Below are 17311 nucleotides of genomic sequence, written 5' to 3'. Positions count from 1 at the left end.
ATATAGGATTCTTAAGATAAAAGATAACCGCATTTACCAATTAATGAATCTATTGTACATTTTGCATTCACGGAAAGAGGGAGATGCCAAATAAAAGATTTGCAGTCACAAATACTATGCAAAAGGAGATGCCAGATAAAAGATTTTGCAGAGACGGAGAGGAAGCTTATTGCAAGTTATATATTTCACAGAAAGAGATTTCACTGAGACAAAGAGGAAGCTTATTGCAAGTTATATATTTCACAGAGAGAGATTTCATAGAGATTTCACAAAGACAAAGAGGAAGTATATATATATATTATTTTTGTTTGAAAAAGTTTTTGAAAGATTAAATCTTCACGATATGCTTGGGATGAAGGCAAAGAAGGTTTTCTCAAGAAGAAATCAACTAAATATATACTGTCATCTTCAGAGGGGGAGAAAATTTGTTTTATTCAACTCACAGAGAATAATGAATATAAATAAAATGTTTTCTCAAAATAGCAGTATACATTCACAGGAATGTAACACTGATCATAGAGGGGGATGAGAGGGATTTAATATTTAACCAAATTTACATTCAAAAAGGAGAAATGAATTTATTTATAGATAAAATGATTAAGGAAAAATAACTTCGATCCACAGGTGAAAAACAGAGAGATGAGATTTTCATAGAGTACTAAGATTGATTTAAAAATTTCACTCAAATGACCAAACTCACATTCCAGAGAGTTAAGTTTAATTCACAGAAAATAGTCACATAAAGAACATCATACAATCATAGACGAAAAAAAGAGTTTATTCCCAAAAAAAAAAAAAATTGCACTCTTAATAAATAAAAATATATTTCTTTTGTTTTTAAAGCAAAAAGACAACAAGAATCCGATTTTTATCTTCTTTTTTTTTTTTTCTTTTCTAAGAAAATTAAATATATAATAAAGATATGTATTACAACATTTATCCCAAATTAAATTTTAAAAAAAGAGTTTAACTTTGTTTTAAAACAAATTCTAAAAACTTTTATATAAATGAAGATCTAAAAGAAGGATAGAAGCTATATTCTTCATAATATTTTATTTATTTATTTATTTATTTATTTTTTTCACAAGAAAATTAAGGAAAGCAATAGAAGAGAACGTGGATCGACAAAGTTTGATGTTGAAACCTCTCCAAATCTCCAAGCTAGTCTTCCTTGATCCTTCCTTGCAACTTGGTGAAAATTCTTCAAAACAACTACTTAACAATTCTACAAATGAAATGTGACTACAAAAGAAATCCTACTACTTTCTACAAGAACTTGAGAACAAATTTCTTCAAAAAATAAATCAACTCCCTTTTTTCAAAAACTTGTATACATTATATAGAAAAGATCCCTCAATTCCACTATCAAGAGAATTAATTGAAAGAAATGATTCTTTTTCCTAAATTATCTTCATGCAAAATTGATTGATCACTAAATGGAGGAGTTACCTGCAAGAAAATGGAGAATGAAGATTCCCTCTAGAAGCTTCCAATTTCTCCTACGACATGTGCTAAATTAAAATATTGAGAAAATAGGAATTTTCAAAATTAATTTCATGCAAAATGATTGTTGTCATAGTGGGGGTTACACTTGACCATGCATTTGAAATTTGAATTTGAGATCCTTTCCCAAAAATATTTTCAAGCCAGACATACTTGTCATAGTGGTAGCTACATTTGATCGTGCATTTAAAATCTGATTTTGAATTCATTTCTAGAATCTTCTTATTTCTCCTACACCATGTGCTCAATTATAATATTGAGGAAATAAATAACTTCCAAATAAATTATGACCTCACGTGCAAGTCACCACTTATTAATTCTTCTTTTAAACTAATTCCACCCTTATTAAAAAAAAATTCATCTCTAACTAACATTGCTCATAATATTTATTATAATAGTAGTAGTAGTAGTGATAATAATAATAATAATAATAAGTCATATCAAGGTCCAAAAAGAGGGTTATGATAGGGTTTCTCTATTGATTATCCTATACATATTTATCAAGTATCGAGTTATTTTGATAATTACAATATCTCCACTTATTATTGAAAATTGATGATGAATCCTAATGTAACTGTTGATTAAATGTTGGGCCCACTACCCAATTGTTGTGGTTTTTCCCTTCTAGTTCCTTCCTATTTTTGGCTTGTAGTTGTTCGTTTTAGATAGATTCTAATTTTGTCTTTGTTTTCCTTTTTGTCGGGGTAAGAGGCAAATTTTGGGGGAGATAGCGTGAATTTTTTGTTTTGGTGAGAGCATTGTTCTGTAGTTGGAATTGTAAACATTTTTCTAGGATTTGAGTGAATATGCATGACTCAGTTTACTATTTCTCACTTGTTTTCAGCTAATGTAATGTCTAGATCTGCAAATCTGGATTATGCTTTCATTAGTTAAAGAATATTATTGGCTTGTGATGGACAAAGCATCTACGTGACTATTTTTCCTTTCCAGAATACAAAATTTTTCTTAGCTTTTCTTTTTATGAATACAAGTTATTGACAAATTGATAGAGAGACAAGAAAGAGATGAGAGTAGAGGTTTTCACTGCATTAATTTTGGTATCAAGGTAGTCAACAATGGTCCAAAGGGGAGTTTGTGTGAATTGGGGAGGAAGGGGTAGGAGGAATGCTAGCCTTTGTAGGAATATTAACCCAATGGAGAGGCTTTGGCATAAGCTGCTAAAATGTTTGAGAGCTTGATTTTTGCCCTCAAATTATCTACAAAAAATGTTCAAAGAATTTTAAAATTTAAAACAAAAGGATCAAGGTATAAGCTTATACTGGACAATTCATAAGGCTTCAAATTTGAACTAATACACAAGAGAGTGAAGGACAAGTTGTTGCTCGATATGTGAATGGATTGAAGTTTCAACTTCCAGATGAGCTTGCATTGCTGAAAGTATCTACGATGGATGAAGCTTATGAATATGCATTGAGAGAAGATAAGCTAAACCAAATGGGCAAATTTATAAGTAAGAAGGTTGATAACTATCAAAATAGAGGACGAGGGAGCTCGTCCAAGCCTACTAAAGAAGAAGGCCTACATGAAAATGTGAAGCCATATTTTCAAGGAAGGGGAAGCTTTCGAGGTAGAGGATGTGGACAACTACCTTTGGAGGAGCAGAAGCCCTTCAAGTGTTTTATTTGTGATGAAGCCCACAAAGCTATAGATTGCTCTCAAAACCCCAAAAGGGTGATTGTAGATCGGGAAGAAGCAAAACCTTGGTCAGAAGTAGCAGAAGCTAAGTCTAGTGAAAATCTAATGTTGAAAAGAACCTTAATATCTAGAGACAAGGAAGCTCCCAAAGCTAATTGGAAGAGGAAAAGTGTCTTCCAAATAAAATGCAAATGTAAGGACAAGGTATATAAGGTTATCATAGATGTTGGATCTATTGATAATTTGAGTACATAAATATTTGACAAATTACAACTTGCCTATGTTCAAAAAATCTAACCCCTACCAGATTTCTTGGTTAAAGAAAGATCAAAGTGTGCTAGTGGCTAAATCTTGTCTTGTACCATTCAAAATTGGCTCTTATGTGGATGAAGTGCTCTGTGATATAGTGCCAATGGATACATGTCTTTTGTTGTTGAGCATGCCTTGGAGGTATGACCGATATGTTTTCAATCAACGTCGAGATAATACTTATGAAATTGAACATAAAGAAAGAAAACACTTTTAAACCATTGAAGGAAGATGATGCATTTGAAGTGCTAGTCTTATCTCTTATTTCATCTAGCTATAAGAAATTTTGTAATGAGATAAAGGGATCAACTTGTTATTTATTATGCCCAATAGAAGCAAGGGAGCCTTGTAAGATCCAACCCCCTCTAGAGATGCAAAAGTTGTTAAAAGAATATTCTAGTATAACTCCAATAGAGCTGCCAACTAGTTTATCTCCTTCACAAGGTATTCACACCATATTAATTTAATATTGGGTCCAATTATCTCCAAAAAAAATGAAGAAAGGAGAAGACAGATTTGTGAGTTGTTAGAAAGGGGATCATAAGGGAGAGCAGGAGTCCTTGTGCCGCACCTGCTTTACCTTCACCTAAAAAGAGAGGAAAATGAACAATGTGTGTGGACTCTAGAGCCATCAACAAGATCATGGTGAAGTATTGATACCCCCTTCCTAGAATGGATGACATGTTAGATTGTTTGGCAAGTGCTAAGATTTTTTTCCAGGGTTGATTTGAGAAATGGCTGCCATCAAATTCGAATTTGAGAAGGGGATGAATGGAAGACATCCTTCAAGGTTGAGGATGGGTTATATGAATGGTTAGTGATGCCTTTTGGAATGTCTAATGCCCCTGTCAATTTTATGTGAACCATGAACAAGGTATTTAGATCTTACATTGGAAAATTTGATATAATATATTTTGAAGATATTCTAAGTTTCAGCAAAAGCACGCAAGAACATTTGAAACACCTTCAAATTGTTTTTGATACTCTTATAAGAGAGAGGTTATCTATAAATCTTGAAAAAGTGAGTGTTGTACAGACAAGTTGGTTTTCCTTGGAAATGTGATTTCAACGGGAGTAAGCATGGATCTTGAAAAGGTTAAGGTTATACTTGAAAGGCCTACCCCTCAAAGTATCACAAAAATGAAGAGTTTTCATGGGTTAGTATACTTCTATAAGAGGTTTATTAGAAATTTTAGTAGAGTAAGTGCTCCCTTGACTGATTGTACTAAAGCAAAGTCTCAAGCCCCTATACTTGCCTTACAAGACTTTGAGAAAAATTTTACCATCGAGAATGACACTTCTGCAATAGCCATTGGGTGTGTTGAGTCAAGAGATCAGCCAATTGCCTAAATTGGTGAGAAACTAAATGATGCTACGGTACTTATGATAAAGAATTATATGCTATTGTTCAAGCTTTGAAATAATGGAGGCACTACTTGCTGCATATAGAATTCATCTTGTTGACAAACAACCAAGTTCTGAAATATATCAATTCTCAACCCAAATTGTCGCATAAACATGCCAAATGGGTCTGCTTGTAGAATTTACATTTATTGTTCAACATTGGAGTGGTAAAACTAATGTAGTGGCTAATGCTTTAAGTAGAAGACCCTAACTACTCGTCTCAATGACCAATGAGATTGTTGGGTTTGAGGAAATGAAAGGGGAATATGCCAATGATCCTTGTTTCAGCAAAGTTTCCACTGCCCTCAATAGTCTTGCTGCTGCAAGGACTAAATTGTTCGAAGTTTACTTGTTGGTAAGTAAGTGTCAAAACTTACAGCTTGGTAAGTGAGAAATTTTTTGGCCTCAATTACAGAAGGTCATGAATAAGTTTGTTTCTACATGTAAAGTTTGTCAAGTTTTGAAAGGAGGACAACAAAACATAGGTTTATACAAACCTTTACCTGTTCCTGAAGGACTATGTGTTGATATCTCTGTGGATTTCCTATTGGGATTACCTTGTACTTAGCAAGGAAATGATCCTATTTTTGTTGTTGTAGATCAATTCTGAAAGATGGCCCATTTTATTCCAAAAAGGCTACACATGCAAGTAAGGTTGTTGTCTTGTTCTTTAAAGAAATAGTCAGCTTACATGGATTGCCCAAAACCATTACTAGTGATTGGGATCTAAAGTTTTTGAGTCATTTTTGGAGGACTTTGTGGAGGAATCTCGATAGTAAAATGTGGCATAGTTCAGCCTATCACCCTCAAATAGATGGGAAAACCGAGGTGGTAAACAGGACATTAGGTAATTTGCTTCAATGTTTAGTTGGTGAGAATCCAAGGTAGTGGGGTTTCATTTTGGCACAAGCTGAGTTTGCTTTTAACTCAAGCATCAGTAGGTCTATTGGTAAGTCTCCTTTCCAAGTTGTTTTGGGAAGCAATCCTAAGGGTTAACTCTGCAGATAATAGCATCAGTTCTAGATTATGTTCTAATAACATGCTTTACACTGTATGAGTTTTCTTTTCAAAATGTCTCTCCATTGAAAATCCTAGTTATTTTATCACGTACTTATGTAGATGTCACCATACACATTACATTAATATACACTTAAAAATTAAAATTCAGCTCCCCCAGATGCAGAACATTAAGTGTTATTGGAATGAAATTGTCATATCCACCTGTCCTATGATTTAAGTAGAACACATGAATGACTTCATCTTTAAAATTGCCCAGGCACATAAAAGTCTGGTTAAGTCAAAACTTTCTTGTTACTTAAGATAATTTGTTTTTAAAAACATCTGAAGAAAACTGTACAAGATTTGCAAGCTATGCACAGGGGCACAACCTCCGTGTATATGGATGGGAACCATCACACGAGAGAAATGCCCACTTTGTGGTAAAAAGACACGCCCCAGGATGCTGAAACAAAGGGTAGCAGATAATGAGTTGGATAAGTTAGTAGCGACATAGTAAACAATTGATAGCAATGATCCAACGTCTGAGGGTGCAACAATGACACAATAGAAACAAAACAATTAATTTTAACATGTGACAAAAATAACTTAGCCACATACCAAATGCCTTGGAGCACTATCAATTACTTCTGCTGGCTGATCAGACCCTATGCTGCCTACACACGCCCCTTTACAACTCAAATATTTCTGCAGACTGCAATTAAAATTGTCAGTAAAAACTAAAACATATTAACACATGCATATTCCACACTTAATGCCAGATCTCAAGGACAGTTACAAACAAGAAAAATAGTTTGAATATTCCCCATTCTTCATGAGATAAGAATCCAAATATGTAATTTTAAGTACCTTCAAAGTATTCAACACTCAGCATGCATACTTAAAAATCATTTTCAAACAGGAACAGCAAGCACCTGAGAAGGCAGATTCATACGCTGGGAAAAATACCAAATCTAATTATTAAAGATTGTTCATTTGAGATGCTTTTGCATACAAAAGCTGCAGAGACCTTCAATGCTTCAACGACTGTTGAGGTTAGTTACTAATAATTGTGATGAATCTAGAGTTAGGAAAATACCAATAGAGTGGTACCTAATCAGATCAAATAACCATATCCCAAGGCATAGGAATAGTGAAATAGAATATACAGATTTTGAACTTGAATGCATACCAATTGTTGACAAGAAATAGTAGACCAGAGATCTATGATAGTTATATGTTAAGTTGTGTTTTACCTTAGTGTGATTGATAAGGAAGAGAATCGGAACATTTGTGGTGGACTATAGAATACACGGAAAAATAAATCGTACACCATTCATACATATATCAAAATCCTATTAACTTCATATCTTCATTGCTCATAAATATAATACACCATCATAAGTCTATTACACATTCATCCATACATTTGCCTTTCCATTACAGTTCATCAACTCAACACTTTTATCTCTTTCTTCTTCATATGTACATATCTCTATCTTCTCTATATTTATGGTATTTCTCTGTCTCCTATATATGTCTTCTACGTCTCTATCTTCTATTACATTTCCTTGCGTGGCACATATATACTCAAAATTCCATATAGGGACATGTCTGATGTCCCCATTCACATTTCTTCATTGTTGTGCCTCTTTGGAGTTGCTGTAAGCCGTCTGTATGTGGTAATTTTGTTTCTCTATTTTACTCAAGGATATGCTCTTTTGCTGCCAATCTTTGGCACCCTTATGTGTTTTCACCATTGGCCTCCATTAGGCCGCTTGTCTCTGTCCTGCCAACACCGTTCAAGCTTGAAATGCTTCTCATGTAATCAATGCCCATGTATGTCAAGTTCAGTTCAAAATCATTTTTCTAGGGAATGTTGAAATTAGTATGCACATTTTCCAACCTCAATTTGTACCAGAATAACCTTATAGAATAGCTGAAATATTGATAATCATGTAGATCTCGTAGTTATAAGGAGATGATTAGGAATGTGTGATGCAAATATGCATAAGTCGGTGCAAGACCAAAAATAATAACTTATATAAATATGTAGGATTGTATTAAGATGTATTCACAAATCAACTCATCACCAAGTTGCATATTCTGCAAGTATGTTAAAAACAAGCCTGCCATATTAGCTGGTAATATAGTTAATAGTTCTACAAACACTTCCTAGATACTAGCAGTAAATTGTGGAAAATGATTGCCAAGGTACAATCAAAGATATTGAAATTGATTAGGATGATAGCAAGTTGGATGACATAATGCCAAATGGAAATAGCTAGGGTTGATAGTGGTGAATTTTTAATGACAAATAATTTTTTTTATAATGGCTAATTGTGAGCAATAATAGTTGTAATTACTTGTCATTAGTGGCCTAGAGACTATCTATAAGCTAGTTAACAAATCCACAAACAATTCCCACATTCATGATTTCAAAGCCTCCAATAGGAGCTGATACTAAAAGCACAATAATTCAATGTTCCATTTGTTAAAGTTTGGATCAGATTAGATATGTGAGTAGTTTTAATTTATTTCTAATGCTTGGTTCACAACTAAACTATATGACAATGAACTCTATGTGCAGGTTGCTTCTTATATGAAGAGAACACAACTTAATTCATAAAGTATTTGCAGGACTGTAAATGAAGGAGATCGATCTCTAATGGCTTGCACTTTCGATTTCTGTACGTTCCTATTAGAATCAAACTCCATCATAATATATATCTCACGGTATAGGCATGTCAATGAATAGACATGCCTCTACGTACGTGGAGACATGTCGATGAATAGACATGCCTCCACATACGTGGAGACATGTCTCTTCATTGAGATGCCTCTCAACATACCGAAACAATTAACCGATTTGCAAGACAACGATTCTCATAATCGTTTGTTATCAACTAACAGAGTTAACGATTCTCATAATCGTTGGTTATTATTGTTATCTGCAAGTAATGATTCACGTAATCGTTTTGGTAAGGAGATCGACTATAGTCGATATACACAGCGATAAATGATATCGAACTATTTAATGTGGAGAATCGATTTATATTGATCATTCCATTTGATCAATATAATCAATATTTATGATTATATAGATACGGTGCTCATATTCAATTTGGTATAAACAATGTGATTAATATAAATCGATATTACTTATAGATTTAACATGAATTTAATCTCAAAGATTTATCAACAGCATAATTAATGATTTAAAATTTCAATTATAAATTATGTGTATATAAATATTCATATATATAATAATAATAAGAACACTTATTATTATTACATATATTAATATGTATATATTCATATCAATAAATCATTAATCATACTGATGATATAATCAGCATTACTTATACATATGATTTTATGAGATTACTCCGACTGAAGCTATAAATCATCAACACCATTGGGTCTCGAGATGGGGGACTGAAGGCCTAGACTTGGGGATGATAGAGGGATAGTGGTGCAAATATATATTTTACTTAAAAAAATAGTTATAAAAAAATATACAAGGAATAACCTATGTTACCCAGGGATGCGTCCCCAGGCGTAAATCCCCCATCCCCATCTCAGGGACGTTCCTGGAAACTTGGGGATGACAATGATTCTCAAAGGGGATGTCTCCCTGTCCCAAATATAGTTGGGGATGTCTGTGACGTCCCCTAACCGCCCTGGGGATGGCAAGTCGTCCCCCTTTTCCCAACACATTTTAAAAAAAAAAGACTCAAATGCTCTAAAAAAAACAATTTTTAATATTATCATAGATCTGTAAAACTGGATTTTCACTAATATGATGGGTAAACATGTTTGAATCACTTCCAAAAGCACTTAGAAATAATGAGCAGCAGCCTGGTAATAAATTTTACAAACACTCAGAACTAGGTAGTGTGTAAAAAAGTGGTTGCAAGTCTGCAATAATGGATTTTTCACTACTATGGAAGGTAAACAGGTCTGAATCATAGCCAAAAGCACTCAAAAATATGAATAACAGCTTGGTTATGAATTACACAAACACCCAAAGCTTGGTAGTGCATAAAGAAGTGGTTGTAGGTCATAAAAGTAATGGAATACTATCAAAATATCCTCCAACAAGAAAGAAACAATGAATTACATGCAAACAAGTGCTGTCATATTGACAATGAATTTTCAATTATGGATGCGTATTGAGTATTGACAATGAATTCTGAATTATGAATGCATATTGAGTATTGACAATGAATTCTAAACACAAATGTGATATGTTAAGGTTTTATAATGTACATATACATGCTTTATCCATGTTTTCATATGAATATAATGCATATATACATGCTTTATCTATTTTCCAAATGAACATTTATAATTTTCCTATATATTTTAAAATTTCCCTATATTTTATATAGCCTTCCCCTTTTCTGTCCCCTTGCCTTCCCCAAAATTGGCCAAAAAATTTGCTGTCCCAGAAACTCGTCCTGCTGTCCCCTGCCATCCCTGTCCTAGAAACTTGGGGTAACACAAGAAATAACATATGAAACTTTGAAATACTTAAAGATATTTGATATTGTATTGAACGAACAATGAAAATGTTGAACATCCATATGTTATACTATATTCAAAATTTGAAAATGGTGATTACATTAAAAAATACAATTGGCCAATCACCAAATGCCTTAAATCATCACTCATCCCCAAAATTCACATTGAACACCTCATCACTAGAACTACGAGACTCCTCAGGTTCAAGATTCTCCAAAGCAATGCCAACTGACCTTGTCTAGGATACATCTTCATTAACCTTTGTTGGCTCCTTTGGCTCTACATCCCCATCAAGATGTTGGATTCTCCTTGTACATAGACAGACTTCTTTGCTCTCCTAGAGGTAAGTCAGTTCCTCTTAACAAAGTGGATAAAACTATATATAAACAAGTTTCTCTCAGCAGCAAAAGAACTAGAAACGTTAAACAATAGATGAGTGCCTAGTGTGGTAGTCAAGGAATTAGGCCCATGCATAGTCCACTATAGAATTGGATCCACTTGTGCCATGGTATCCCTATCTATCTTGGCCTCTTCTATATATCCCCTAAGAGGAAATTGTACAATCAGTTTGAATGATGTTGGCTTGTGTAAAATCATACATCTTTTGAATGGCCTTCATGAACCTTGCCTTCAACTCATCATCTTGTATAGGTGTAATTATGTCCACCCTTTTCACATACCACTTCAAGGTCAATGGAGAGGCAGCCATGTGTAAGAGTGTTGCGCATCTCCCATCAACAATGAATGATTAGCCGAATGTGCTCAATATAAAACACTACTGTGAGGTCTTTCTCTTCTACAATAGCCTTCATTTGGCCAAGCATACTGTCAATGCACTCATATACCTCCCCAAGATTAGGTGTATTTGCATTCCCATATCTAATAATTGTGAAAATTGGAGTACTGATAATAATGTATTTTGTATCAGTCCAAAAAGTATCACTCTTCACCACCTCCACCATCCTCTCCTACTCTAACTTAGAAGTGAGCCATTGATTCCACTTTTTGTCATGACCATTAGTTGCAATGCCTCTTGCAACTCAAGCACCCTCTCCAAGAGGATTAAGTATGATGCATATCTAGTCTCCATAGAATTCAAAAATTCCTTAGAAAGGTCCTTATGATTGCATGTTAAGTACAATGGTTACAGATAAACATCTACACATCTCTAGCATCATTGGCCACATCATTAATCCATGTAATTTTGCCCATGTCCTTGAGTACATTATTCATGGCATGCACACAACATGGAGTCCACCAAATACACCTATAGATTGCCTTTATAAATTTTTCTACAGCTTGACACAGATGTGCAACATTGGTCACTATTTGCACCACATTCTCTAGCACAATCTCTTTAATAGTATCTCTAAGTATTTGTAATTGAAAATCAGCATCCTTGTGATGCTCTGAATAATCAATAGCCCTAAGTAAGGGCCCTTTGTACATATGACCATGATGTTGATGAGTGGACGATGCTTAAAATTTGTTCACCCATCCATAATTATGCTTCATCGATTAGTGACCCAAGTAGCATTTATTTTCTCGATTAGAATATTAATCTTGGAATAGTTCTCATTAAAGATTGTTGTTCTCAATCTTTTCTCCTCTGGTGGCACAACTGATAGTCTTGCTCTAATTATTTTTGCCACAGCTTCCTTATAATAAGGAGAGCAAGCCACATGGAATGGAATGCCATTGGCAAAGAAGCATTCGCCAATGGAATCATCTGCCTCATCTCTGTTTTAAACATTGAATAACTCTACCACAGTGTTTGCAACAATAGTGGTCATTCTATGTTTCCCATTAAACTTTGTTGCACGTACTATGCTGCCATGTTTGCCTTTGATTTTTTTTTGTTTTGAATGTGTGTTGCAATGGTTTTGAGATGAAAAGTTAAGTGCAGATATTAAAGTAACTTGCAGCAAATAAACAACTCAGAAATATAACATGATTTAGAAATACATGTAGCAGAAAATTCCAGATTTCATTTCTAATCTGAAATACAAAATCTCCTCAAATGTAAGGGCAACCTGTTGATGTGTTTTTTAGCACCTTGAACATAGAATAGAATATAGAGTATCCTACCCTCTCTTGAACAAGGAAACCTCACATGCTAAATAATATGATCAAGTGAGACAGCTCCAAGGTTTACAATGCGAACAATTGACTTTATGCTTGGGATAGACTCAATGAATATGATGTGATTTTGCTGGAATCACAAGGGAACTTATGTTTATGAACTCAACTGGAACGGGAATCTAAACTAACTCACTTGAAAGAAATAAAATGCAAAAGGAGACAAGGGTTAAGAAAGCCTATGCTAATCCTAAGAATGTAAGAGATGACTATCGACTCAGTGCAACCAAACCAAGTTTTGCTTCACCATGAGGAAACAACTACACAAAGATGGTGCAATCTCCTAAGGCTAAGAGAATGATTTCCATATCACCTACGCATACCAATGTTACGAACAATGAGCATACAGCAATTGAAGTTGAGCTTTTAATCAAGTTCAATCTAACCACACACTGCAATTTGCAATCAACAAACTCCAAGTTGTATGAACATTAGGTTTCACATTCATCAACAATAAAATCTTCCATTCATCTAACATATCTAAACTTTGAGAAGTAAAGACCATGCAACATTTTGAAATAGCACACCAAATCCACCATAACTTCAATGAAGAAAGTATGTTTATTGCAACAAGCCTTGGCAACAATCTCCTTTCCTCCTACTCTACTCTACCTCTAACTGCTACTAATTGTCTGGCTATTAACTATTAACCATTACAAATGAGAGAACTAAGCCTTATATAGAGGTCTCATTACAATTCGAAGGCTCAGATTGATTCAAGATCAATGGCCAAGATTACAAGATAAAACCCTAATTAGGGTTAGTTACAACTAACTCCATTTGACCAATGATAAAATAACATTTTGATGGACACATATCCTTTGAATGTGCACCAATTAGGAATGAGGTTAGGTATGTGAAACAATATTTGATGAATTGCCATGTGTTGCTTGCTTCACTTTTGAATGAGTCAAGTTCAATGAACTTGGACATGTTGACTCGTCGCAACTTGAGTGGTTAAAGATTAATAGAATGTCACCTCAACTTACACCATGTAGATCATCACAAAGTGTGTGGTTGAACAATATCTCTTGATACTCAACATTATCCAGTTGCTCAATGTGATGAAGATGTTGGGACATATTCCCAAATTGTATCATATTTGATCAAGCATCTAAAATTGCTTAACTCTTAAATTTTTTGCTTGATCACATTGTTAGCCGCATTATTGTATACGGAATAAGAATAGTTAATTAAGTCGTAATTGGGTTTGTTAGTTGGCAACCGAGGGGTGGCAGTTGCGGTGCGACGGTTGGCGCTCGCACCCCCTCGGTATCTTTATATACTCCTGATTGTAACTTGTGAAGGACACGAATTATGAATGGAATAACATATCTGATACTTGTCTGATATCTATGGCATTATTCTGCATTACGTACTTTATACTTTAAGTATTCACCTGAGAGGGCAAACATTTGGCGCCGTTGCCTAGACGTACTCGAGAACAGAAGACACGGATGGTGCACAGACACAATGGGCCTACCCGTTGGTGAAATAAACCCAGAGGCCGACGACGCGCGGACAGAACTTTACACAGGAGAAGACACGGCAACGAGAGAATTTTCAATTCTACTCTAGGTAGCCATCCAGACCTACGTCCGACGAGAGGCGGCGGAGGCAGAAATCCCACCAAGTGCCGTGTGGACAGCTCTGGAGGTTAGCCCGGCAGTAAACCGGTTGATGAACCACCTCCCCTGGTTGCTTGCACAGGCATCGCTGGCATAACAGGCTCACCTGGAGGAGATTGCCCAGGAAGAGCGACGCCAACAGATCCTTCGACACTACGAAGAAAACAGCCGACGGGAAACGGAACAGGATGGCGCCAAGCCAGGAGGGAATTGAACCTTGAACTTTTTATTTTCAAATAAAAGTGTCATTGACACAAGTTGTATTTGAGAAGATGAATTAATAAAGACATGTTTTGATTTATGTATTGTGAGTTATGGAAATGTGCGACAATTAATGCCAAACCTATTGAATAAAGATAGAAATAAAAAAGCAGAAACGGACAAGTGGGAGGCCGCACAGAGGGCCTTGATTCTGGAGCAGCAAGTAGAACGTAGACGGAGGCTGAGGCAACTTGTCGAAGGACGACCTGCCGAAGGGGGGCCCGAGGGGAACCAAGGAGGTGTCACAGAGGGTGCAGAGGCCAACGGAAATTTCTACGCGTCGCCAGATCATCGTAGGACGCAGAGCCATGAAGAGTTTCTGGAAGAAACAAGGCTACGGCGAAATCTAGTCGAGGAGACTCGGGATCAGTTTAGAAACTTATCCCTTACGCCACGAAGTGAAGATCACCAACGGGAACTAGGAGTGGGCGCGTGTGAGATCAAAGGGGAGGGCAACCGTACAGGTGTAGGTGCCACACACGATAGACAAAACACCGTACCTCCAATCGCCCACGTAGGAGACTGAAGGAATTGTTGGGTAAAATGGAAAGCCAACCGGCTGAGGGCCTGAAAAAACGATGGTTCGTTGAAGGATTGAAATCCTCCCTATGGAAAAAAATGAAAATTGTACCCCCGACGTCATATGACGATGCCTATAATAGGGCAATGGACCTAGAGAGCGAATACAAAACATCAAGGAAGAAGAAAAGTAATAAATATTCATCTGACAATGATGAAGATTTTGACGGGGAAAGCAGTAGCGGTGGCAAAACGAGCAAAAAGGTGCACACTCTCCAAAAGGACATGGAACGAATGTTGAAAGAATTCAAAGCCATGAAAGGGAGTACAAGTAAGACGGAAGAAAATGACGTGTGGTGTACCGACTGTAGGAGTGACGGACACACCAAGGGGTCTTGCCCCAAGAAGGCTTTCTACGACATTTGTCAGACTGCGGGACATTTGACAAAGGAATGTCCCTACAATATGAAAACCAGGAACCAACAAGTTCTCTTCACGCAAGAGCAGCCGGCCGTCGGAACTTCGCAAACCGCCAACAATAATGCATCACCTGGCGGATACCGGAACAACCGGCGAGGGGGGAGGACCAATAATAATAATAGGAGCCGAATCCAATATGATGCAAAGGGACGGCCAATGATCCAGGGCCGAGCCTGCAATCAATGGGGCCACTTTGCCAGGGAATGCACCTCAGAAGAAACTCCACAAAAACTATGCAAATGGTGTGGACCTGGAGACCACGATGATGGAACTTGCCCAAAGTCGGGAGTGAACCTGCTCAACATCAACAGGACGGAGGAATGGGTATTGGCAATCACACGGTCACAGGCAAAGAAGGCCACATACCCGGACCCTCGCACGGAGAAGTAGCGGGCGCTGGAGGCCAAGGCTGAAGTGGCAAAGGAAATGTTGGCACAAGGGAGCACCCAGGAAGCGGTAAGTACTTCCCGATCTAAGGCGGAGGAAAATATCCTGAAGCAAATGCTGCAGATTGAAGTGCCGATGAAAATGAAGGACCTCTTGGAAACGATGTCGCAATTACGTGCGGCACTCCTACGTACGATCCAAGTAACTCCGCACAGTTAAGCGACCCGGAATACGGATGGTTCCGGCAGAACACCTACAGACCCATTAGTCCTGACACTATACAGTGGCCGGCACCCGGCGGTGGTAGAAATGGGAATACTGGGCACCATTCTGACTGACACTATCGTCGACGGCGGGGCCGGAGTGAATGTGCTTCCGGAAGAAACCTGGAAGCAGCTTGGCAAGCCGACACTATGGCCGTCAACCTTCAACTTACTGGGAGCGGATCAACATGGTATCAAACCCCTTGGAACGCTCATGGCGCAACAAGTGACCATCGGGACACAACCATTTGTCCTCGACTTCGTGGTGATTCCACTAGCCAAGAAAGGATACGATGCCATTCTGGGCAGAGGGTGGTTGGTGGCAGCCAGAGTGAATCACAACTGGAAGCGTAACACATTGTCAATGGAGAAAGCCGGAAGAAAATTTGTTATCGACCTAAAAACACAACTTGTGAGTGAAGAACTCGTGTCAGAGTCAGAATCAGACGGCCAAGGTGGAGTTGACGGAGGAAAGTACGGAAGGGAACCGAACGAGGAAGGCGTTCTCGGAATCCAAGGATGTTCTGAGGACGAGACCGATTCCCTTAATGGGCTCTTCCACTGGCAAATGGAGGACTACGAGCTGCTGTATGGGTGTAACATGTTGCAGGTTGACGAGGATCGGGACAAGAATGAATTTCCACCAGCGTACGAGGAATACACCGAAGGGGATGCCCCGGTCAACGAAGTACCAGCACACAGGTTTGACATGACAAAACCAATCTGGTATGAAGAGTCCGTAAAACCTACAAATCTCGGCACGAAAGCAGAGCCAAGGAACATCCTGGTTGGCGACAACTGGAATCCAGTCCTGAAAGTCGCCGCGTTTAAAATATTCATGGAATACAAGGATGTATTCGCTTGGACGTATAAGGACCTCAAAGGGGTGCCGCCAGAACTATGCGTACACCAAATTTCACTCGTACCTGGGGTCGTACCTGTACGGAAGAGGCCATATAGAATGAATAAAAACTATGCGGCGAGAGTGAATGATGAAATTGAACGTATGCTCGAAGCCGGGATTATTTTTAAAGTGCAGACCAGCAAGTGGGTGTCGCCCATAGTGATATCCCTTAAAAAGGAGGCAAACCAGATCCGAATCTGCGTGGATTTCAGATGCTTTAACGCAGTCACCATAAAAGACCTGTTTCCAATACCATTTACGGATAGCATCTTGGAAGAAGTGGCCAGTCATGAAATTTATTCATTCATAGATGGATTTTCTGGGTATAACCAGAT

The 17311-nt window shown here is 37.2% G+C and overlaps 1 protein-coding gene across 1 annotated transcript in view; it reads right to left on the bottom strand.

Annotated features, from left to right (window-relative positions):
* Positions 1-5928: 5928 nt before the first annotated feature.
* LOC131077363 (uncharacterized) overlaps positions 5929-17311 on the bottom strand; it is a 167981-nt gene continuing 156598 nt past the window's right edge. The window contains exons 10-11 of the mRNA XM_058014848.2: positions 6490-6583; positions 5929-6334 (exon numbers count right to left, since the gene is read on the bottom strand). Coding sequence (XP_057870831.2) covers positions 6242-6334; positions 6490-6583 — 187 coding nt within the window. The 3' untranslated portion in view covers positions 5929-6241. The remainder of the gene's footprint in view (positions 6335-6489; positions 6584-17311) is intronic.

This window comes from Cryptomeria japonica, chromosome 4 (assembly GCF_030272615.1).
Source record: "Cryptomeria japonica chromosome 4, Sugi_1.0, whole genome shotgun sequence".
NCBI lineage: Eukaryota > Viridiplantae > Streptophyta > Pinopsida > Cupressales > Cupressaceae > Cryptomeria > Cryptomeria japonica.
This window is presented reverse-complemented; position numbering and strand designations above follow the sequence as displayed.